The 26,376-nt window shown below is 29.2% G+C and overlaps 1 protein-coding gene across 1 annotated transcript in view; it reads right to left on the reverse strand.

Moving 5' to 3' along the window:
- LOC121116041 (metabotropic glutamate receptor 2-like) overlaps positions 1 to 26,376 on the reverse strand; it is a 148,741-nt gene that overhangs the window by 66,608 nt on the left and 55,757 nt on the right. Inside the window, 1 exon segment of the mRNA XM_040710240.2 lies at positions 7,951 to 8,073. Within this exon segment, the coding sequence (XP_040566174.1) occupies positions 7,951 to 8,073 (123 nt within the window).

Genomic DNA, 26,376 nt, shown 5'->3' on the forward strand with positions numbered 1-26,376 from the left:
TAAATCTTGAACAGAAATCAACTTAATGAAAAATAGCCAATAATTTTATTTACTTTATAAATGAAAACACCTCAATATTTCATAGATATATTTTACTCAATTATAGGGACTGTATCCAAATTTCTGGGATGATTGGAGATACCCAAAACTATTAATTACAGTTTACAACTTTCATTTTAATTATGATACTTGATGTGCCCCAGATATATTGGGAGAAAGAAAAAAAGGTTGGGAAAAAAAAATAATATATATATATGTATATATATCTTCATTAATTGGAGGAAGAGAGAAAAAAATGGTAAAGTCATTTTACTTCAAATTGGATCAGATTGTGTCTGAATGAAATTACCATTTTAATAAAAAGAAATTAATTTTATACAAGTTTAGCAGCTATAAATTTCCTTTCCCAGTGAAAATGAATGAATTTATAAAAATCATTGTATTATAACTTTTTTTAAATTGTTTTATATTATTAAGAAGAAAATCCTTTCTATTTATTAATTGATAATGATTATGTTTGCCTGTTTGGTTGAGAATAAATAATAATAAAGTATTAAGAAAATTATGTTGTTGTTGTTTTGTTTTTTAAATCATTTTCATAAAATGCATTCAAATAGAAAAAAAAATCACAATTATGATATAACACGTCGAACCCTTTATTATATAACGTAACCTTTCCTCCAAAAAACAAACATAAAAAACCCCGAAATCATCGGGTGGTTAGCTAAATAAGTCAATCATACCAACTGTCATTTATATCTTATGTACCCCTAGACTATCTCGCTCATATTATTTTTTCACCATTTATAAAATGGATTACATATCATTAAACCTACATGGTGTTTTATTTGATACTATTTTATATTATTGCTTAGTAATATTTTATTGAAAGAGTGGATATACATCTGCATTTGTGTATGATACCCAACATTTCTTCATAGAAATAAAAAAATGGGCAATATATATATAAATATATAATATAAAGGACGCGGGATCAACAAGAAATTGTATCATTTGTATCGAATAACTTATTACTTTTTTTTATTACTCAAAAAGAATACATTATGAAATAGCCAAGACCTTTAATTCAGAATGAGGAAATTGCCAACTAACAACAAAATACATAGAGTATTTCGTTGTTAGGAAGGTAATGCCATGATAAGGAATTTGAAAACCTTATCTTATACTAAGAAAGAGAAATATACCAAATTTATCCATAACTTCTATATGGGATATAATAGAAAATATACTTTTGAAGTTTAAAACTATTTTTGTTTAGAGTGTTTTTTTTGTTTGTTTTTTGTATTTTTTACAAAATCATTATCCATTTTTTCAAATTTTTGTAAGAAGTTCATTTGAGTGAAAAATTGGGTTTCTTTCAAGACTTATTAAATCTAAAGCCAATAAATTCGATTAGTACCTCCCCTATCACAATAAAATTATGTATTACAAGTTTGATCACTTATGTTTATTAAAATGACTATAATCTTTATTTATGAGAGTTATATTAAATCTCGTTTTTTTTTCTTTCTTATAATATTCACATATAATTTCATTATTCGAACTAGTTAAAAAACTTAATAAAGGTACCCGTAAAATAATAAATAAAGTTTTACTCTACAATCTGCATAAGTTGAATTGTAAATCTTTAGTATTTTTAAGCGTCCGAGTTTATTGTGGTTGAGCAGTTTATTTTTTCAACTGGTTATGATTAATTTGCTTTATTCTTAAGTTGAGAACAACTTTGTATATCGAGTGGTACATTAACAGCTGAACACTTTGAGCTTTAAAATTCAACCAGATATAATTTATTGATTTACCATAGAATTTTAATATAATTAATGAAATTAATAGATGTGTGCCTTAGCTGTCTTTTTCATTTATGAAGCCGCCCTTAGCGGAGAAGATGGCGTTTAGAAGGGAGAGGGAGGCCTGGCACCCACTCCAGATGTATTCCTCTGTCATGCTGTCCCACTGCTGGCTGACAGTGACTTTGAGGGCCTCGGTGTTTCGATGAAGGACGCTGCAGGTATTCTCCTAGACATGCACCCAAAATTTGTAGTCAAGGGGGTTACCATAAGGTCTTGAGGGGGCTAATAGTGTGAAAAAATAGTTCAAAAGAACATGAAAGACTCATTCAGAAGAGTTTTACAATGGAGGAGATGGGGTTCTTTCATTACTAGCTTCAATAGAGGCATTTCCACCCTCACAAAGCTCTTTGCGCCCACTTTTGAGAGCCCTCTGTACAGTCTAGTATGAAACCCAAATATCCCCTGCGTGAACCCTCATGGACTTGAAGGGATTGACCTTGACTGTTTTCTTTAACTCTTCCGGTCCAGTTTGGTCTTTTTGACAGAACCATTCTTTCCTTCAACGTTTCAGACTTGCTGACAGGTTAGAAGGTGATCCTGGAAGCCCCTAATACTTACAGGGGATGTATGAAAATTCGTTGATCATGTTCAAGTGTCATTTCTCGACTTGTACGTAAAGTAGAGAGCTCAGGGTTATTTTGTTTTGTAACTAACTGTTTATGCTTAAATATAGCTAAACATGAATTCATTGAATTAGTAAGTGTTCAGATTTCAGTGGAATACCTTGTATAATAATTTATATCGCTTTTTCTCTTAATGACAGGGAATACCACAGAAAGTAGCACTCAAAGTAGAGTTTAAGATCGACATGGAGTAATTTCTGCAAATGTTCTAATTCATTTCCCTCCTCACATAGCTGTTTGTAGCTAATCTAATGGAGCGTGATGACTGGAGCTGGAAGGTACACTCAAACCACGTTTCGGCACTAACTGTGGTACAGCCTTCACGATCCGCGGTTTGGAATGGTATAATACTAATTAAAAAAATATATAAATTTATGGAGTTTTTATCAATATTTTATCTTTTAATAATCTCTTTTTCGTAGAAATAAATTTTTCCTAAACATACATAGTTTCTATAAAAAACAAAGGTTGATATAAAATATACTCAGTAATAGTATATTGATTAATTTTATTTTTTTTGCTCTTGTCTATATTTTCTGGTAATAGACAAAACAAGTAAGTTGTTACAATATCACCAGCTATGGAAAAATATTTCTCTAGACACAGATTTACCTATAATTGGAAGGTATCTTGAAACTAACTTGAAATTATTGAGAGATATATCTAAATTATTCCTCCACTATACTGCATGGTTTTTCTCAACTTGGATTTTATAAGTCGTTATGTCTTTTTCTATTTCTTTTGGATAAAGTTTTATTCCTTTTTACCCTATTTATATATATGTATCTTATGTATAATTTATCAAGCAAATACAAAATGGTAAAACAGAAAAAAAACTATATTTATAGTATCAAAATATTTAATATGACATTTTATATTCTGTATAGTCTATTAAAATCTGAACACTTTGAATTTTCAAATTAGACAAGATATAGTTTATTACTTAAGAATACAATTTCATTAAAATTAATTTACTGTGTGTGTCTGAGCTATTCTAATAATTAATTCGGACGCTCTCAGTAGTAATTATGGATTCCAGGCGGCGGTGAAAGTCCTGGCACCCGCTGCAAATAGTCCTATATCATGGCTTCCCAGTGCTGGCGGACAGTTGTTTTGAGGATTTCATAGTTGGATGATGGAGACTACAGGCTTTCCACTACACCTTTTGGGTGCATGTCGTTGGGCTGTAGGGTGCACGAATGGGTCAAAAAAGAATTCAAAAGAGTTTTGCAATGGAGGAGATGAGTTTGCGCAACAAGAAGTATTTCATAAATTTAGAAGGTGGAGTAATTTTATACACACCAGGGACGTAACGGATAGTTAATTTGCTTCATTTTGTTTGTTTTATAAAGAAATAGATACAGGGTCGTGCACTAAAATTGTAATAAGGCTTGACTAATAATGGAGAAATACATTAATAACGACATCGTCAAAATTAAACGACAAATAAGGGAGGGGGAAATTAAAACTGGCAGATCTGGCCAGAGAACTTAAAGGCAAGCTCCCACGCGTCTTAAACTTCCTAAACAAAATCATTTAGTCCTGATGTCTTTATTATTTAGCGCTGGCGTCTTTATTATTTAGCCCATTGTGTGACTGAAGTATAAACAGAAAACTTTCGTGATGACTGCATCTGCTTTTAGGTGATCCTGAATCGTCAGTGCCACCAGCCTATTTACTTTTTTTAGCTCTATTCCGAGAGCATACCTAATTTTTGGTAGATTGCACCTTAAACAAAAAAGAACATAGTGTGCCATGTCACATTAATAGTCCTTGAACTCTTGGACTATTCATACTCCATTGCCTTGACAGACTTGTCTTCGTCTGCTTAGGTTTTTTTTTTTTTGGGGGCTGGAGGTTTGTAATTTATCAGAAATATATATATATTAAATTATGTAAAGATCTTTAAGATACGATTGTATTAATTGAAATATAAAGGGATTTTCAATAAGGACCCTCACATTTTACGTTTTATAGGTTTCGAAAACGACGTCATATTTGTTATTGTTTCTTTAACAGCTGTGCTCAGAAATAATTGTAGCTTCATCATAAAGCAGTACACACTCGAGCAACGCTTGCAAATTATTAAAATTTATTAAAAAAGTGGGAGTCTTTGATCCAAACTTTAAGAGCGTTAATGCCAATTTTAACGTAAAATCATCTTCAGCGATGAGGCACATTTTTGGCTCAATGGCTTTGTTAATCAGCAAAATATGCGCTATTGGGCTGGAAAAACCAACACATGATTCATGAGGCGCCATTACATCCCCAAAAAACTACTGTTTGGTGTGGATTGCATGCTGGCGGTGTCATTGGGCCGTACTTTTTCGTCAACGATGACAATCGCCATGTTAATGTGAATTGAAATCGTTACTGCGCCATGATACCCAATTTTTTTTGCCCTGAATTGGAAGATATGGACTTGGACGATATATGGTTTCAACAAGACAGTGCCACTTCACACACAGCAAATGTTACAATCGATTTATTGAAGAGTAAGTTTGGTGAGCATCTTATCTCGAGAAATGGACCAGTTAATTGGCCGCCTCGCTCGTGCGATTTAACATCTCTATACTATTTTCTTTGGGGTCACGTGAAAGCTCTGGTCCACACCAATAATCCGTCCACATTAGAAGAGCTCAGAATAAATATTCATTGGAATACTGGATGAGCTCAAAGTTTGTTCCAAAAATGTCTTAACTTTCGCTGGTTTTCTCTACGTTTTGAAATAAACTCTTGTATGAATAAGATGTATCATTTTTCTTTACAAGTTTGTGAAAAGTAGGAAGTTTTAATTTAGTAGGAAATTTGACATTCGTTCTTTGTCTTGAGAACATAAATATGAATACAAAAAAAGTTTATTTTCTTAATTGTTACAAGAAAGGATACGGGAATAATTTTACACAAAAGAAGAAACAAAAACTTTGCTTCCTTTTGAAATCTCGTAGGGTAAATATATCGTTGGATATGTTGTTACGAGTTTAAAAAGTAAATTTAGTTTTTGAAAGATGAAAAATTGGGATAGAAGTGAATTTATTTTTATACTTTTGTCGCCAAATTCAAATCCTAGTTAATGGTAATTTCGTTGGAAAAACAAATTTTGTATCAGTCCCAGGACCGATTAATTAATTTTTAATGTTCCTTTAATTGTTCAGATGGAGTAGTACTGATTAAGAATTATAATATTAAAATTACTCCATCTGACAGAAGAATTGTCTATGAAGTCAATATTCATTAATTCTATTTCATTCTCTAGGAATGCCCGAGTATGGAACCTAGCCACAATTAGTTCAAAAGAATAATTTCTCCAATGTGCGTAGTTTATTGAGCTATATCGTTACTCTGGTCAGAGCAGATTTTTTTATGAACAATCTGGACATATTTTGGTATGTACCAATGTTTAAAAAAATGTCATATAATATGAGTAAATTTTATTTTCTATTTCCACTATAATTCAGGGTGTCCAACATAATTTCCTTTCTCCAAAAGGACATAAAACAAGATATATAAACTAAAATTTTTTGTTTGTTTCATACTGATAGTATACATTACTAGAAGTTTTGATTTACCCAGTTTTGTAAATAATATCAGACAGGTGACATCTTCCATTCTCCATGTATTGAATGAACAGAAATTCGGTTAATTAATTTTTTTTTCCTCGTAAAATAACTATTTATGAAGAATTTTAGAAGAAAGATAATTATTTAATAGGAAAGATTCAAAATCTAATCAGTAAATGTAAATAGTTTAGCTCTCAGGCAATTGAAAAAGTTCTACATGACGGTCGTGCTCGACTATTTCAATAATTTTATAGATGTTTTCGATAATTAGTCTTCCAGAGCATGTTGCATCTTTGACATCAAAATTAGTGGAACAGAATCAACAAAAACTAAATTTACCATGATTGGCTGTTTGAGTATACGGACCATAAACATTATTTACATTTTTAGCCGCCTGGTTTGCGATTTCGCCTTTATCAAAGAAAAACTGTAAAATAGAGGGGATTTTCTTTTTCCTTGTGTCCATCAATGTGGTTCAATTAATCAATACTGAGTCAAGCTATCATAAAACTGTGTTATAAGTACTTTCAATACGAAATTTTATATTTTTAATGTCATTTAGCTTAACCCTAAGACAAGGCAAAATCCAGATTATTATAGCTATCTATTAGGAAAATAATGGATTTTATTTACAAGACCTGTTATAAGACATTAATTTATTGACCATTGCAACTACCCCTGAGTTTTACACACCTTTTTATATGCTCTGGCATACATTAAATTGAATTATCAAAAATATTTGGACTATTTTTTTTTTTTGACCAGGTCATTTAAATTTTTCAATTAAAGCCTTTTTATTTGTTTTTTGATTCAAAGATTTGAGTTCATTTTTGGGGTTGTCTCAAATATTTTCATAAGGAGGCAAATCTGTACTATTCTTAGGTCATATAATTTGGGCTCAAAATTAATCCAAATTCCTTTGGACTTTACTCAATGAGACGTTTCCGGGGACGTTGTGAACTTGTAGTCCGAGCTAAATGTGATTTTATTGATTGGATGTGAAATTAATTTCGTAGTATTGATTTTTTTTTTAAATTTAGGTTAAGAAATAAGTCAAACCAAGTGGTTGACTTTTTTTTGGCTGGCTAACTTTGAAGCTTAAATACCCTTCAAATAGTTATACATGATTATTTTTATAAGCACGATAGATGTGGTAACCCATTTTAAAATTAATAATTTATATTGGAGTTATCTTCTTTATAAATAAAGAGTATCTTCAATGCCTATCAACTCCAAGCAATACTGGGGTATTACCACTAGTAAGTTAAAGCAAAGTATCAAAAAGAAAGGAGACAACAACGTAAAAATTTATAAAAAAAATGTCCAATTCACCTTTATAAACAATCAGAAGAAAGATTTAAGAATACATTTCGAATTCAATTGGATCAATCATTTTAAAGGTTTCAATGTTTAAATTAAGCCTCATGACAAAAACGTACATTGATGAGTTGTTTGTAAAACCAAATATTCAAAGCTTTTTATTCAAGTTATTTTCTATCCATCAACTTTTTTATCAGCTTTTTTTCTCCCGTTGTTAGTTCACTTTCCATATTAAACTTTCCTTTCTCTTTTGTTCCTCTCACGTTTGTCACAAAATAAAAGTAAATAAATGCAATAACTCAAAAAAAAAAAAATGTTTCAACACTCAGAAATAAAAAAGACATAACAAATTTTCGTCTTTTTCTTTTTAAAAGAGATCAAACTTTTGAAATAAAAACAACAACAAAAATAAGACCTATACAAAACTTAAGATTATTTTGAAAATGAGCTATGAGTATACTGTTCATATATGTAATGTTTAAAGCAAAAAAAAACTATAAATCATCCCAGAAAATATCTACAAAGTTGACATAATAATGATAAGAATGATATTTAACCAGTAAAAAATAAAATTACTTGAAAAAGTCGTAGAATATTTGCCACCATGATGGACACTCCACTAAAGGCTGCTCCAATAACTCCAGTGACTGGATATAACTTGCTCAATTCTCCTTCATCTCCATCCTGACAGGCATTTATCTATAAAAAAGAAAAAGGAAAATATTATATTCGGTCATTAGATAATTTTCGAGGTTATTTTTCTACATTTTTTTAAGGGGGATTTAATCGATAATGATGATGGGAGATATGTCTATATATTAAGGTTTTACCCCTTTTGCATCATGGAATAAATCTACCATAAAAGCAGAATGATTGTTTACTATTTTGGAAATAATATATAAATTAGACTGTTTCAAAATAGAGTTGCCATGGAATTTCAAATAAGGACAGTATTTTCTCTTTATTGGAGTCAGTCTAAGATATTGTAAATAAATAACTGTGTCGCATTTAGTTTTGAAGTATGTGGCAAAATCAAGGTTAGGTTATATGATAAACATTATTATTTTTACCATTTCAACACAATCTTCTATTGAAAGAATATTTTTTTCTCATAAAAAATGATGCTATATGCAGGGGCGTTCACAAGGGTTGGGCTGGAGGGGCTGTATCCCATCTCAAACTAAGGATTTTTTGCTTTTTTACTAAACAATGTAATTTGTGAATCTTTTTATTCAAAAAGTTAAATTTATGAATTTGTTTTCCAAAAATTAAATTTTTGTGAACAGCCGAAGGTTTTCGAATTTTTTTCAAAATAAGTTAGTTTTTTGAAAATAACCATTGATTTTGAATTTTTTTTCATAAAAATTTGATTTTCTGTTAATAATTGTGTATTTTTAAAATTTTGCTCCAAAAATTAATATATGAAATTCAGAAAAGAAAATTTAATTTTTGTTAACAATTGTTGATTTTTGAAATTTTATGGGAATAATTGTGGATTGTTGAAGTTTATATCGAAAAAATTAAATATCTTAAATATAATTTTTTCATTAAGAATTCAAAAACAAAGTCTTCCCCAAAATAAAATAAAATTATTTATATATATATAATCCTGTGGACGCCCCAAATATGTCTCATAATTTGTAAGCGAACTTCTTGACTAAAAAAAACTAAAAAAGTGTTTTCCACAATAGATTAAATTTGGTAACAACTTTTATTATTTAATTGTAAAAAAAAAAATTGATTGAGATGTCTCAAATTTTGTACACATATTTCATGACTACCTTAATATAAAATTGAGTAAAAAAATTGTATTATGCCAAATAAAATAAAAGTATTCATGATCGAATGTATCACCATGGTATTTTATTAAATCCCATTAATTAAGCTACAAATATCAATTTTAAGAGTACTTTATATATTAAAAAAATATAAAAGGATTGTATCTACATCATCATGAGTGTTGTTAAAATAATCAATAATAATCATTGAAAAATATATGGATAAATTTAAAGTCTAAAGTAGTTTGAATACAGGGGTGTTTAAATACACCATCGCCACAAAATTGGGGAAGTCAACGTATTTGTTCAATTTTAAAATCCAATAATCAGTTAGCATATAAATGAAATATGAATTCAAATGTATTTCATTTCTTAAAGACCCTCAAGGTTACGTAGGGGATCGACTGACAATTGCATTTTATTGATATTTTAGTCATAGAACTACTTGACAATTGATTGTTGTTATAAAATAACAATTATTTTATTTGAGTCAAAGCTTATATTTAATTTCAATGATCGCATCAATAACAAAGAAAATATTGAGGCGTTCAATACCAACTTAATGTCATTTTCAAATCTCGCATTGCCCAAAGTTTTAACCCTAATATACTTTGTCCATATCAACATTTTAGAAATGTTATTTATCTAAACTATTTTAGACTGATCATAATACAAAGAAAATGCTGGTATTCATTAAAAATTTCATTGTAACTGAATTTTGAAGCAGTCTAATAACTGTACATAATATCAGATATATCCTATTTCAAAATGAACCATCATATACGCAACGAGAACAAAAATACATAGTAAAACTTGAAAGGTAAAAAGCTTTTTACCTTTTGAAAGTATAAATATAAAATAGCCTATATATTTTAAAAGACAGATATAAAAATGTGTGTATCTGCAACTTAAGGGGAGATTCTTGTATTCCATGATGGGTATACATTGATAAAAGTTAAAATGACTAGAAATATATTATACAAGACATGCTTTAAAGTGGTTGATATTGATTATACAGCCTCTTTTTAATCTATTCATTTATATATTTTCTCCTGCATGAGTGTGTCCGTAATGATACTTCGATAACACAAACATATATAGTGTATTTTGTTATCCGCTGTCCATTTTAGTATTTTTTTTTCCTATTCAATGTTTTGAACGTTGATTGGATGATGTAAGTAGTGAACAATTTACAAGAATAATATAGTTTTAATAATTCCATAGCTGGAAAAAATTTGCTTACTACCAATTGATTTTTGACATTTTTCTTGTTTTTTTTTCATAAGAAAGGTTGTATTATATAATAAAGATAATGGGGTAAATATCTTTTTATAGAGTTGTATCAGTCCTCAATCTGGAATTTCCACGCCCCATCCAGTCTAGGCCTATTAGTTTTTCAAAAGTCCAAATTTTAAAACCCCTTACCCGGCATAATTTAAATTAATATTTTACTAAAGTATCTCATTTTATATTTTGAGTTAGTTAAAATGAATCTTTGAGCATCTTTAACATAAAAGAATATTTTGCCAATATTCTTAATTCAGGCCTAATTTAAGTTTAAATAAGGCATATTAAAATTATATAATATAGATTTATCATGAGATAGCTTACATATATTTACAATGACGTCATTTGTACATGATAATTCTATAGGACAATATTTCCATACAATTTGTTCGTTTTATTAAAATTTAAGATGTAATCGGAAGGGACGTCAAAGGTTTGGAACCGATGCATCACAAGCTTTTTAGGTTTGTACATTTCTTGCAATAAGAACTTTCGTTTACAACTTGACTACCATCTACATGTATATTGGGAGAATTTTTTATTTATTAAATGGTTTTTTCTTTGTGGTCTACTGGATTATGGTAGACATTTACACACAGATGGTTATAATAACTTTTTTTTCCAAAACTCTTAAGTAGAAAGTCCTATATATGGAATTCAAACTTCCATTTTTTGATCGACAAAAATGTATCTAAGTTTATTTATAATTTTTATTTTAATATTTAAGTATAATTCAAATACTTAGAAAATGGGAGAAGGTTGTAGGTTTCTTAGTAATTAAAATTAAATTCTTTTGTCTATGTAAATTCTTTGTATACATTTTGCTACTTATTGAGACAAAGGGAGTTTCTTCCTAAAATATCATTTACTCATTTTTAACAATATTGGTTTGATTATCGTTTGGGAAGAAAGCTGTTTGTATATTTTTAGAAGAAACTATTCACTCTTAACATTAGAACAACGGATGGTAACCTTAACATCTTTAAACGGCGGTGGATATCAAAAGTGATACCCATTTATTTTTTAATATTTGTAACTGTTAGTGGTTGCTAAAATTGAAAGTTATGTGTTACCCGTCACTTGTCTGTAGAAGATAATACTATTAAAACCAACAAATCCAAAATATTATAAACAACTTGTTAAGGTCATCGGCAAAAATACATTTTGATTGAAAAAAGTCTTGCTATCTGATCTAACATATCAACTCCATACTTAGTTTCATTATAATACTAAATTGATTTTAATAACTGTTTTTGTCCATCGGAAACTTTTACACATATTTTTTGAACAGAGCTCCAAATTAAAATATCTTTGTTCCTCTTTTTTGATAAGACGTCTATTTACCACTATTTACAAAAAACAACAACTTGAATTTAGGGCTCTTTTGGTAGCCTTTTGTTTAGGAGGTATTTCTTTACAAAAATGATTCATTGTTCCTAAAATACTGCTAGCCAAAATTTAGTATCAAGTTTATCAAGCTTCTTAGCTATATATAGAGTAAATAGATATTTAACTTTCCTTGTTAATAGTTGTTTATCAATGTGAATACTTTTACCTAGCCTGTACGCTAACTTACCATTTTTGACTAATCACTCTCATACAGTTAAAATCAAGGTCGAACTTGTCGTTTTTGAGTCTTTATGATCTTGTGGAATAAATATCAAAACCGATAAATCTCAATAATTCCTTATAGCTGTCACAAGGCATTGTATTCTGAAAGAGATTTATCACCCATTTTCTTGATCAAATGACTTCAACGGCTGCTCTTTGACTATGATTCCTCTCACACACATTATAGCTAATTAATTTGAGTATTTCTCAATTGACAGTTGTCCATGCATCAATCGAAAGTTTGGAACGAGCATCAGCTATTGTAAATTTTACAATTTGATCAATAACACTATCCAACATCAAAAATGCTACAAAAATAGAAAGTATATGGTTAGCTGAACAGAGTTTGATACCCTAATTCCAAATATGGGCTTATTTTTTCTCTGCTAGCCTCGCAGCCTCCAGAAAAAGCCTATATATTTTTTCCTATTTTTAAGGTTCAAAACTTTTGTAAGCGCTTGCCGTTGGTTGTGAATATATTTTAAAACACAATGCTGAAACATTCTAAAACTATTTCTAAAATGTATTTATCATACTAATAACTCGAGTTATCACTGTTTAAAGTTGAAAAAATGTAAAGCTCATACCTTCAAGACGAATGTATTCAAAAAGTTTAAAATATGTCATTAAATAATTACAAATATGATCTTTAATTTTAAAAAAGAGCCCCCCCCAAAAAAAAAAAAAACCCTCCATATCGATGTCAATTTGAGATAAGATCACAACAATATTTCAGGAAAAAACTCATTTTGAATTGATCTCATAAGAAACTTCAATATATTTGTACGCCATAGCTTAAAGAAAGAGAAAAAATAATAGAATGGGAGGATTTAAAGTGTGTAATGAAATCACTCTGGAGAGTAGGATCAAGAATTCAGGATCGGGGTTCATCAATTAAGAAGTGTGGTATGGAATTCCTTGTGAACTGTCGCTCGCCGCTATTATTTTATTATGTGAGGGTCGACTCTAAAGACTCTGTCAAAAGTCCGCCTTGTGGAATCCCTTACTCACGACGGGTCTTACGATGTGGACAAAGGATAATGTCTTATTTCTTCAATGGATATTTTTTTCTTGGACAATTAAAGGTGGAATCAGAATGATTAGTGTAGGAAAATATATTTTATATTTAAATAAGGAAGGTACAAGATTCCTTTCTAGAGTTGTTCATTCATGTAAGAACTTGTTTAAGCTTGTTCATACACAGCTGTAGAACAAAAATAATACAATTACTATTTTTAATTTGGAATTTTGTATTGTGTTATAATAAATAGATTTATGAAAATTCAAGAACTTCTGAACAAATACCATCAAATATTTTGTTGAATCCCAAATGGGTATCAAAAATGATACCCTCGTTGTTGCTGTGTAACGAAGAATTATTTCAGCAATGTTACACCTTGAGTTGTCAAACGTTTTAATGTTTTTAAAAAAAAAAAAAGAATTACCCATGATAAGGTATATAAGATCTGACCTTTTTGTGTGGACTTATCCTTCTATTGATCAGTGGTACATATACAAAGTATTGATGTTGAAAATAAACTTGGTATTCTATGCCAATAAAACAATAGTTTTGTCTTTTTATTGACCAATTACAAGATAAATTTTTTCGAACCATTAACACAAATTTAGTGAATAAAAGTATCATAGATTTTCAAAAATTATTTATCATTTATATTTACCAAAAAAAAATTATAATCCTTTCATATCAAACATTTTTGATTTTATGTTGAGAAATTTATAATTTTTTTGAATAATTCACTTACCTATTTTTACTTATTTTTATAAAAAGTAAATAACTTTTCCTATTTATCACCTCTAAAATAAGAGTTTTTATGTTTCTAAAAATATAAAGTTTTAGGTCTTTTTCAGTTAGACAATACGTTAGAAACACTGAAAGGTCATTACTAATTAGAAAGAAGATTGAAGAAGAAATCATTTAAGATATTTGTCCCAAACTTAATTCACACGCCTTTTCTGATGATTTCCCTAAGTAATCAACCTCTTTGTATGAATATTTTTATACATTAGGCTTTATACACATTATAATGTATGTTTTTTTATGAAGTATGCTACACATTTTCTTCTAATATTTGCGTGAAAATATGTTCTTAAATTTAATTCATCATCAATTTATAATATAATAATAATTACAGCTACAATGTAACAGCTTATATAAATAGTTTAGATTGCGAGTTTGATTATGATTCATATTTAAACTTATGTACATAAACTATTGGAGGATTCAAATTAAAAATGTTTGAAAATTGGTTCGAGAGACTATTTTATAGTTGAAAAACCACTTGTCAATTTGGAAAAATATTGAATACTAGTAGTCTATGTTTTTCTTTGCATTTATAGCTATTTTAACTCCTCTTGGCATTGAATCAACCACGGTAGGACACAGTTGATGGAAATTATCATCATGATACCATATTTGAATAATTTAATGTCTCAATTAGCTGCTCCATTGTTAAATAATGGTATTGTCTAAGAATAGCTTTCATTTTGACCAATACATTTTCTATAGGATTTAAATCAAGGTTAATTAAATGACCACATAAGAACATAAATTGCAGGTTAATTAAAAAATGTATTTTATATGATGTAATATACGCTGAAAAATTCTGGTGAAATATACAACTACCATCTAAAAACAATTTTGAGGAGTAGGAAGCAAAAGAGTATTTCAAATTTTATAATATTTTTCGCTATTCATAATTCCTGCAACAGGTATCCGACACCCAGGAACAAAAGCACAAAACACACCCAAAACATCTTCTTTTTTTACCTTCTTACTCTTCAAAGTTGGTTTCTCAATGTTGATTTAATATTTTAGCAGGATTTGGCAACTTGTTTTACGTAGAATAAAACGCTTTTTTTTTTAAATAACCTGCAATTAATGTTTTTAAGTGGCCATTTTATTCTCCTTGATTTAAATCTCGTAGGAAATATATTTACAAAAATGAAGACTAAGCTTTGATAAATATGCATTCATCATCCATGAATGGATAGGTAATTCTCCTGAATTAAATCTTACAAAAAATCTATGGGCATTAGTGAATGCTAACCTTTAAAAATTTGGTTATTCGGCAACTGAGAAGCTAACTGTTACAGTAACTGAGGTCTTTATTATAGTAAAGATTTCAATAAAATATCCCATAAAATGGTTGATTCAATGCCAATTCAAGCTGGAAAGTTTATTAATGCCAAGACAGGAAATACGTATACCTTCTATTGGTCGAATTAATCTAATATAATACCACGGAGTGGATTGTTATAAATTGCATATAAATGGTACATGTCAATTGTTGGTATATTCCCTGTAGCTGAGAATGTTATCAAAAGTTATGAAATCAAATATAAGTTAGAAATTTACATGATTAACCAAAAAAATACAACAACTAAGAATAAATAGTTATAACTTTTTAAAATTTCAAATTATTATAGCATGTTAGGATATAATTATTTCATAGATCATATAAAATTCTCCAGAATAAATTTGTATGAATTTTTTATAAAATAACTTCTAAAAAGAGTATAATTCAAATAAAAGAAGCTAGAGCAAATTCAATAAATAAATAACTGCATTATTTAAAAAAAAAAATCATCTTCCAAAAAATTAAAAAATCAATATATATTCAATATCTCTTACAAAACCTTAAAAACTGATTGATATTATGTGAACTCATATATAAATAATAAAACTATTCACAATTTTCTAAAATAAAAAAAATTATATTTTATCGCTATTTAAGGATTTATTACAAAAAATTTGCTAATTTTTATTTGACTACGTTACAAATAAAGCAGTCAAAAACACGATTTGCACGTTAGCCAACTTATTTCAAGGAATAAGAAAGTAAATTTTTGCAAAGATTGTATTATAAATTTATTAACTGATTTTTTTAATGTTGGAGAAAAAGAACATTTGGTAACTGTCTTTGGTTTTCTTTAACCCCAATTCACAACTTTCTAATTTATTTAAATAAATTTAAAAAAGTTAAATTGAAAAAACAATTAAAATTAAACTTTTTTTTAAGGATAATCTTTTTAAGCTGTAATTTAAGGTTTATTCTATAGTTTTAGCTATATCTAGCAATTAAAAAAAAATATGTAAACAGTATTAACAAATATAAACTTTCGTTTTACTTGATTTTATAAGATAAAAATATTTTGTAAGAATTGTTTTTAATATAACTTTATAAATTATTTATTATTTGAATATTAACTTTCATTTTTCATCTATATAGTCCTTTTTGAGTTCTACGGCTTAATTAACAATAGTAAGTGGGGATTTTTGCTGTCAGACAATCATGCTTTTGCACAGTGATAATGTTCTTATACATATTTCCTATACGGTAATTTTTTCGAAGAAGTTTAATTCGAATCATATACCAATTTCTCAAATTCTGAGAAAGTGCAACTTGAATGTAGAAATAAATATCCCATAGAATGTATATTATTTAAAAAGAAAGGATGCATCAATTAATAAATTAATGATTTGCTTTTAAGCTAAAAAAAATTATTTGAAGCATTAATAATTTATATTTCTTTTGAAAACAGGTATTTAGTTCTAATGGACCTAGTCAGCTGTACTGTTGATTTGTTTTGATTGTAATTGATGCACATTTAGTTGGATTTTTAAATAACTACTGTGTCTTAAGGTGGGTTACCAGATTATCTTGTGTACATGCAATTTATTTATAAGGATATTTCATAATAATAATCTTCAAACATCATCAATACTCCCTTTCAAAATAAAGGGGTTTTGAAATATTAAATGTTTTTGTTATGGGGAATAAAAATACTCTGTTTGCAATTGTCTTGCTTTTAAAATTCAATTAATCAAAGTAATTTTAGGCTTACAACCAAGGTACAATTTAATAATCGGTTTGTTTCAAAATTAAATACTTTGATGCATAAAATATGTTCTGCTGGGATGTAAAAATAACAAAAACTGAAAACAAACATGACAATACTGACAATTATGAAAAAATTTCGGGAGGAGAGCAAATAAACTATAATGACATTTTATTTATCAAGTGAAAACAGTCTTTGTAATTAGCTCTCATGACGTTTCATTAGATTTGCTATAATCAGCTCTGACAAAGGAGGGAGAGAAAGAAAGAAACAGATCTTTTCTGAGTCCAACAGGGACTTTCAATTATAACTCCGCAAGAAACTCACAGGATTCTTCTCAATCTCCAATGTTCATTCAGGTTTTGGATATAAAAGAATAATTCTCAAAACTTTACGGTGCTATTTTTTGTTTTATATTTAGCAGAAATGTTCAAAATTATTTTTTTTTGCTGCTCCTCTGACACGGTCAAGAAGCACCAAAGTATACCTCAGTACTCACATTAAAAACTGCTGATCTATAGTATACAAACAAAGTTTGTCAGTCTTTTTTCTGGCACCAAATAACTATGAGCAATCCCAAGTAAACTCGTTCATATACTTTATCGATAGAGGGAGGCTATGCACGAACAAAATACCATCGTAGGTAGAAGGGGTTGGGTGCGGAGGGAGAAGTTTTGAAATTGCAAACCCAATATATGATTAAAATGTACGTTTTTTTACCAAATACAATTTGGGGCAAAAGAGTGGGCGGGAAAAAAGGTGTAAAAACCTTCTATACATACCTTTCACATGGCCTTAAATATCTATTTAACCCTCTATTAGTGATCTTGGCTTAAACAATACCCCATATATTAAACAAATTGTATTACATTTACATGTTTAAAATACTTGAACGCGGTGAAAAGAAGGATAATAAATACCTTATTTTCTCAAATTAATGTGAACAATTACACAAGATAAAATTTGTTAACGAATTTACGGAAACAAAAATGTACTTATTAATTTTGATGAAATGGAATACATATATGGAAATGATATATACAATAACAGCTGATATTATATTAGAATATAGCGAGTATACCTTGTATTAAAAAAAAAATTATGAAAAGGAAAAGAACGAATTAAAAGAGAATAAATCTATCAAACCTGAATAAAAATTTCAAAATTTAAGAATAATTCCAAGAAAATAAATTGTTACTACGTCAAAAAGTTGTATTCTGAAAAATTATGACGATTCAGTCTATTTTAAACAAATTTAAAGTAATTTAATACAAATTGGGATACAGAAAGTTCCAGTTCAGAAGCCAAGTCTTGATATTGGGGCTGATAAATTTCCCAGGGAAGTCTCGTTGTATATAGTTGAAACAAATTATTAAAGGGTTCATAAAGTTAATTATATGGATATATTTAAAAGCCACAAACAAAAATATTTTTCTCCATAAAAATACATTTTAGATCCCCTTAAAATATACAAAATCTGAAAAGTTTTCCATCGGAACGGGAAAACCGCAACACTCGTAAATAAAAGATTGCCACAATTATTTAGCGTCTGTTGTGAGTTACTCAAAAAAAAAAAATCCGCCATTTTGGACATAATATTGTTATGTAACAGTGAGTTGACATACGAGTTGATTTAAACATATAAAAGTTTATTGTTATTAAATTTGATTCGATAAATTTGAAGTCAATCCGAAATAGAGTAATTGAGCCAAAACCAAAAAGAGTCTCGTGAACAATTATTTTTGAGAATGGAAGTATGGTTGGGAGAGTGTGTAGAGTTTCAAGGATACCCTGTTGAAAAATGATAATAAAAATTCAGAAAAAATGGTTTGTATCTTTTGTTAGATCGGAAACTTTTAGACAGCCCTCATATGAGCCTATGACTAAATAGTAGAATCTAATTTCTGAATCATTTATTATTTGATTCATGTAGACAAACTTTCTAATCAATTCTTTACAAATGACTACATACCTGCTATTTTTCTTATTTTTCTACTTCTGTAGATTTATCGCTTATTTTTCCTTAAGACATAAACTTGTTATCGTTTTATTGATTCGATTCGACGACATTTCTATCTTTAGATATATACTTATAAATATATATTATAGATTATGATAATTATGTACAATATACATATACATATCATAGATAAGAATGATGTATTAGTTATGAGCTAAGTCTTATCAAGAATTAGTTTTTTCGTCTTGATTGATGCATTAACATCGAAATAGAGATTGATTTTATTTTGCTTCAAAAAAGTATTAGAATTTTAGTAATTAGCAAGGTTTCTCCCATGTTTTGTTCACTATCATCGTCTTAATCGTTGGCAGCCTTAGAAAGGATTATTAGAGCTATAAATTAAGTTTGGGAACGAAAACGTGAACAACCACATAATCAATATTTATCCAATTAAAATTGCTTGAATGATGACTTTTTGTACGTTAGGGAGTTTGTTTATACTTGAATATAACTCTATAGCTAACTATAAAACCGTCAGGAACGCATCTTTTTAAGTGAATTAATAGTTGCATACGCCATATGGGAAAATGTCATAAAAATGGTGAAGTCTTGCTGGGGAAATTAAACTATTAAAAAAGAATATTTTCTAGCTTATAGGAGTGAATCACTTGTATTTTTTTAGCTTTGTGTTAGAACAAGGGTGTTTTGCCATTTTAGTGTCTATTTTAAAGGGTTAGATATTTTATGGGTCGGCAAATTTTTAATAGGGATTCGGGACATTTGGTATTGGTTCTTTTTGTTGAGCATCAAAGAAGCTAGAGTTACCTAATTTCTAAATTATAAAACGTATCAATCAAAATTTTTTGGGTACATTGTATAAGTTTGCCCACACGTCATACTTTCTTTTTCTTTCTTAAAATTGGAGTCAGCGATAGCAGATAGTTGAGATTCAAATTTTGCAACCGTTTAATAATAAGGAAATATCTCTTCAAGGCAAATAATATATTATTGAAATAGGAGGAGAAAGATCTCGAATTTTTCGAGATAGTCGGACTATTAGCACTTTGGAGGAAGTAAATGGAAAGTCTCAACTATGTGAAGAAGGTTGAGATTTTGTCTTGTATAAACTATTCCCGGGAAAGGACTCAGAGTCGATCCGTGGACTCAAGGATGAGACTGTGCAGGAGAGCGTACATACTCCAATGAGAGTGTAATCATACGGTAAAACCTATTCGATTAATTGCGAAAACAGAAGTATGACGTGCCCAAAAATTTTAAATTTTATCGAAGATATTTGATAATTTTTTTTAAATACTGATTTTTTTTCTATCCATTAAAATGATTACCGCAAGTTCAAAGTTTTCTCATTCATGAGACATTTGTGATATTTTAACACAAGAACAAAGGGGGCAGTTGCAATATATATTGCAATTTTGCATTTTGAATAACATTATTTGTATTAGTAATGCATAGAAAGCATGTTTGTTTGACAAGACATGGCTCTGAAGATAATATAAATCTTATATAATCTTTATGTTGCATAATGTATTGACAGTTAATCATTCAAGAGCTTGAAAAATTGTGTTATTTATTTCTTTAAACGATATTATAGTCTATTTGTCATAATTTCTAACTCAAATAATATTTTTTAACTAATGTAACCGGCTCTGACTAAAGAGGCAGTTGAAACATTAGAAAGGAGGCATTCAAATGTTATTGATGGAAAATATTACATATTGGTACTATATCAAAATTAGCTTAAAAAGTAAACATAAATAACTGCGATATAGTAAATGTTTGTGCGTTTAAGTCAAGCCATCTCTGAGTAATTTTAGCTATAAGTGCCGCAACTGTCGTTTGTCAAACCCACATATGAATTATATGCATAGTGATGTAGATCAATTGAATTGAGTAGCTGGCCTTTTTCTTGCAATTGATAATCTGTAGAATGATTTTTTTCCTTGTTAGTTGACATTATTATTTAATTCCTTGAGTAGTAGTATATATTCTTTCCTAAATAAATTCAATTATATTCAAAACCTGATTGAACATTCTTGTGTGCTAATAAAAATCCGAGCGTTACCCTGAGGTATTATTGTGGAGTTATAATTGTAAGTCCTGGTTAAAGTAAAATAATGGATCGAGATCGGAGTAACTTTTGCCAATATCCTTGTTGATTTCCTTCTCCCCTTCCTCCATTGCCACAGTTGATTGTAGCTGATCTAATGAAACGTCATGAGCATTACTCTTTATCTCCTCCTTCCTTTTTTTTTGACAAACCCATTCTACGCTGGATTTTCATCAATACATATGGATTATGGATATTGCATATACAGTATTGTACATTATTTAATTTATTATCTTAACTCTTAACAAACCATTTCGCTTCTTTTGACAAGTGTTTTTATGTTCCAGTAATTAGTCTGATGGAGTTGTATATATAAAATATGAGTTAATATTCTACGTGGCGACGCAACATTTTGCAAAAGGTAATAAAACAAGCTTTATAATGATTTAAAAAAAATTTTTTTTTACATAATTATAATACACATTGAAAGTTTTGATTTACTCCATTTTAAAAGTCAAATCAGAAAGTATGTCACCCATTGTCGATACACTTAACAAAACCTGAACTTCTGTATTTTTATAGATCATGATTTTTAATTTTTGTGTATCTTTTTAAATAATTATTGATTAAGAGATTTACTTCCTACAAAAAGATGCAAAATTTAAAAAGCAACATATTTTATTTTAAACTGTTGATTATATACTAATTTTATAAATAGTATTAGCTGATTTTGCAAAAGTCTTAAAAATGTTGTTTCTATCTGAACAAACTGCACCAATTTAAAGTTCTTACACACCATTCCATCTAATAGTATTAATTTTAGCTTTTTTAGTTATTATCCGTGGATTTATTTACTTTTAAAGAATTTTGCAAATTTCATATTATGAAAGATACAAAATCGCTCAATTAAATATTCAGATGCTAAATTGGAATATTTTAATCTTATGAAATACTCTGCTAAATTATAATTGGTAAAACTCATTTTTCATTGAAACCCCCACGTTTCTCCCTTCTTTAACACATTATAGCGACTGACTCTATTTAGAAAAAAAAACCTAGAGAATGTCACCTCCGGAATTAAACCCCGCTACTACTACTTCTACAGCCTGATTGCCATTCATTATAAAAAAGAAGTTACGTTACTACAGGCTATATTATTACAATTACTCCATCTGACAGTGGACTTGTTTTTGATGTTCATTTACATACTAGGTATGAGCCTTTAAAATGAAACTTTCGGCTATTAGTTCTTAGGTGTCGTCAGTTATTATAAATCGGTCCAAAAATATAAATGCTTATTTTGACATGTTTCAACAATATTTAATTCCTTTTTTGCATAGTTTCATTCAAAAACGCACTTTTTTCGCTCGTAAAAACTTTTAATTTTTTGCCTACAAACTACGATTTGCAGATTTTCTGTTACAAATTGAAGAAAAACGCTTCTCAATCCCATCAAATGCTTGTGGTAGCTTACAGTGACCATGCTTTGAGTAGAGCACAGTGCTTCAGGGGGCTTGAAAAATTCCAAAGTGGTGATTTGGACATGAGAAATGAAGAGCGCAGCCGGCCCCCGAAACAGTTTAAAGACACCGAATTAACATTAACGGTCAAACCGTTAATGGTGATGGCTACCAACAACAATTGGCCATTTTGAACCATGCTATACGCCAAAAACATCCAAAATATTTAGCCAGACAACACAAGGTAATTTTTCTTGGTGACAACACAGCACCGCATCGCTATATAGCCACCTGCCAACTTGTCGAATCGTACAACTGGGAATCTCTTGCTCATCCTGCTTACTTGCCAGACCTGGTGCCTTCCTATTATCACTTTTTTGCATCGATGGGCCACGCACTCAATGATTTACGTTTCAATTCTCTAGCTGAAGCCAAAAAATGGATTAGCTGGGTTGCGGCCAGAGACGAGCAATTTTTTTTGGAAATACATCCATAAATTGCCTGAAAGATGGGAACAATGTGTGGCTAGCGAAGGTGAATACCTTGAAAATTAAATTTGTAAACATTTTTTCACAATAGATGTTCAAATATTTTAAAAAAAAAGTATTATTTCATACACCTGATAGTGTATGTACTTTTTTTTTTCTGTGATTCAAACCTACAGTTCAAAAAATAATTTCAACCGAATAGATTGTCCATAGAGCTTGTTTCTCTATTTTTAAATTTGATTGGTTGTCCTAATTTTTCTATTGGTTGCAGCCAACTATAATTTTATGACTTTATTTGTACCTTTAGATTTTAAACGAAACGCAGGTTGTTATTCCCTCCGTCTATATAACATTCTGAAAATATAAAATAACATAGCATCTACCACAAAGGGCTGCCATGCCCCTGTTAAGAGCTCACTCGCTTATTTATAAAACTTAACACTTAATATAGAATAATTAGAGTAATATAAATTACCATTTTTACAAAGAATAAATGTTAACTGATTAATTTTTTCTTCAAATTAGTTATTAAATCTAATTTTAATGACGTTTGTAAAATAAGTAATTGAAAAGGAAAAACAGTAATTTCTGAATGTTATAATTCAAAATTAAGTACTCGGTACTGCTTGGAAGTTATTAGGTGTTGACGAGCAGACATATACACTATGTTTTATTAATGTAAAATATAAGTATTCTTCTTTTTTATTATGACATGCTGAGCTTTAGTTACATACACTCGTTGCTATATTGTTATTTCGTAGATCAAGTAGTCAGTCAGTTCTAACATATGAAAAACAAACTGATAGATTTCTTAATATAGATTTTATTTTAAATTGTCTAAGCTTTTTGATTTCATTAATTTTTCAAGCTGCAATACATTTTGAATCTACAAATTAGTTGATTTATTATTTAATATATTATTTTTCTATCGGTAATTGTCATTCCAAAAAAATAAAGTAAATAAATGGATTTGAACTTCAATATTCGAAATAAAATTATAAAGGCCCTCTAAAACTTGTCCTTTGTTGTACAAAATGTATTTTTGTAATATTTACAATAATGATATATGTAGTTGAAATCCTTTTTCTTGAATTACTTTTCCATTTTGTTTTCACAAAAAGTTAAGTTTCAAATAAACTCAATATACACCATAAGTATATAATCCATGATGCGACAATCCTTGAAGTTAGAAGGAGTTAGAAAGTCATAAAAACTTTAAGAAAACTTCTTTTTTACCTCCTGTTCTTTACATAAATAATATGTTCAATGATAACCACGCATAGTATTGAATATATGTTGTAGAATTATTGCGTCATATTTATTTAGAGATGATGAAAAAAAGGGTATAAAAAAATTATGTTGCAGAGGATGTCATCAAATATTTATATGGTAATGGTGAAATAACTGCTGATGACGTTTTAGTTTAAAAAAAGTAAGGGACAGTTATTTGAGTTGACCCTTAAGACCTAACTCAATATTTGTTAAAATCATTGATTAAATCACAATGATTCCAAAATACTTCCAAATATATTTTTTGTAATAATCAAAAACACAAAAAAACCCATCGTTTTGTGTCAGGAATGTCTGCAGAATTTTTTTGAAGGGTTGTCAATTGGGATCATTTATTTAAATTAGGAGAATAAAAGAGAGGGGCGTCTACTACAGGTGGGCTGGAAGGGCTGTAGCCCCCACTAAATTAAGGATTTTTGCTATTTACAAGAAAATTTATTATTTGAACTTTTTTTTTTTTTTTTTTTAAATTTTTAATTTTTGAAAATTAATTTTATTTTTTACATTTTCTTTCCAAAAAAAATAATTTCCGGTGAATACCTATGTATTTTATATATGTATCTACAAAAAATAATAATTGGATATTTTTGTCAAAAAATTTAATTTTATAAATTATTTTATAAAACTATATATTTTTGTAAATAACTACTGATATTTCCAATTTTTTTTATAAAACTTGAACTTTTTGTAAATAACTAGAGATTTTTGAAAAAGATTTAATTTTCTGAGATTTTTTTATTTTTAAAATTAAATATTTTGTGAATATCTGTCGATTTTTTAATTTTTTTTTGAAAAATTGTATTATTTGAAAAAAGCAATGGATTTTTGTGAATAACTAAGGATTTGTGAAAAAAAACAATCTAGAATATAATATTAATTTTTACAATATTTAAAAAAAAAAAAACCAAGCGTAGTGGTTTCAGAAAAATAAAACTGATAGTAGTATAAAATATGAATTATATCATAAGCATCACTCAAAAATATGAATATTTTTTACTAATGTACTTTATACTTGTAAGTTCATGATCTCAAATAGTAGTTGAAGAAAATAATATTACATTTAGTAAATTGATAGATTATAAACTTTATTTATTATGCGTGTACACGTAGTTTAAATCTAAAAAAATCATGTAACATTCTTAAAACCTCATCTATTAGTCTGTACTAAAATTATAAATAATTATGTGTAAAAGTTTTCCCTTCTTATATATAAAACACTAAGAAACTGAAAATTAACGTGATAGTCCTGACAATTTGAAAAATGTTTAAAAATTAATAGTTCAATAAACAGCACTCGGTTTACTCTCCCTAGTTGTTCCTAGAGAAGGAAGTATACCAGGCCGTGCAAAATTATGTACCGATGATGTAAATATACTTTTTAAGAGGTTTTGTGGCAACCAATCTGATTGTTTCGTATTTTTACTGTTGAAATAAACAAAAATCCTTCCTGCGAGAGCGTAACAACTTCCACACGTGAGACCATGCCCAATCAGGAAACAAAGAGGATCGAAACTACAGCCCTCCTCCGAGCGGGAGTGCCTCATAACAACATAAAGGAACAGGTTGGGGCCTCGTTGAATACAATTTACAACGTTTCCAAGCGCTTGGAGGCTGGGAGTGATCTCAAGCATTCCCCTGGGGCTGGCAGGAAGCCCACTGTCTCAACAAGGCAAGTAAAGGCAGTGTTCAAGAGGACTCCCAACAGGTCCATTGACGACATGGCCAGAAAGATGGGAACGTCGACATCAACTGTTTCAAAGGCATTGAAAAAGGCTGGAGGAAAGTCCCTGAGGCGTACTGAACGCCCTCTGCTAACTGAACATCATCGAGAAGTCAGACTTGAGCGTGCCAAGAAAATCTTGAATGATATCAAGAGCTCATCTAGAGGCATCATCATTTTTTCAGATGAGAACACTTTTACGGTCAATCCTGTTTTCAACAGGCAAAATGACCTTGATGTAGCTTTGGAGATGTTTGGAGATCCAACAGGAAGGCCATGAAGACGGTATGGTTCCCCACTGGCTCAGATGAACAGCGGAGGATTATGTGAAGATTCTGGCGTCCAAGGTCCTTCCGTGGATCAAATCCATAGTCGGCAATTCTCCTTGGGGTTTTCAACAAGATGGAGCACCCGCTTACGCGTCCAAGAAAGCTCAGGAGTAGCTCAAGGACAACATGAACTTTTGGCCAAGGACTACTG

Source organism: Lepeophtheirus salmonis, chromosome 4, assembly GCF_016086655.4.
Source record: "Lepeophtheirus salmonis chromosome 4, UVic_Lsal_1.4, whole genome shotgun sequence".
Classification (NCBI taxonomy): domain Eukaryota; kingdom Metazoa; phylum Arthropoda; class Copepoda; order Siphonostomatoida; family Caligidae; genus Lepeophtheirus; species Lepeophtheirus salmonis.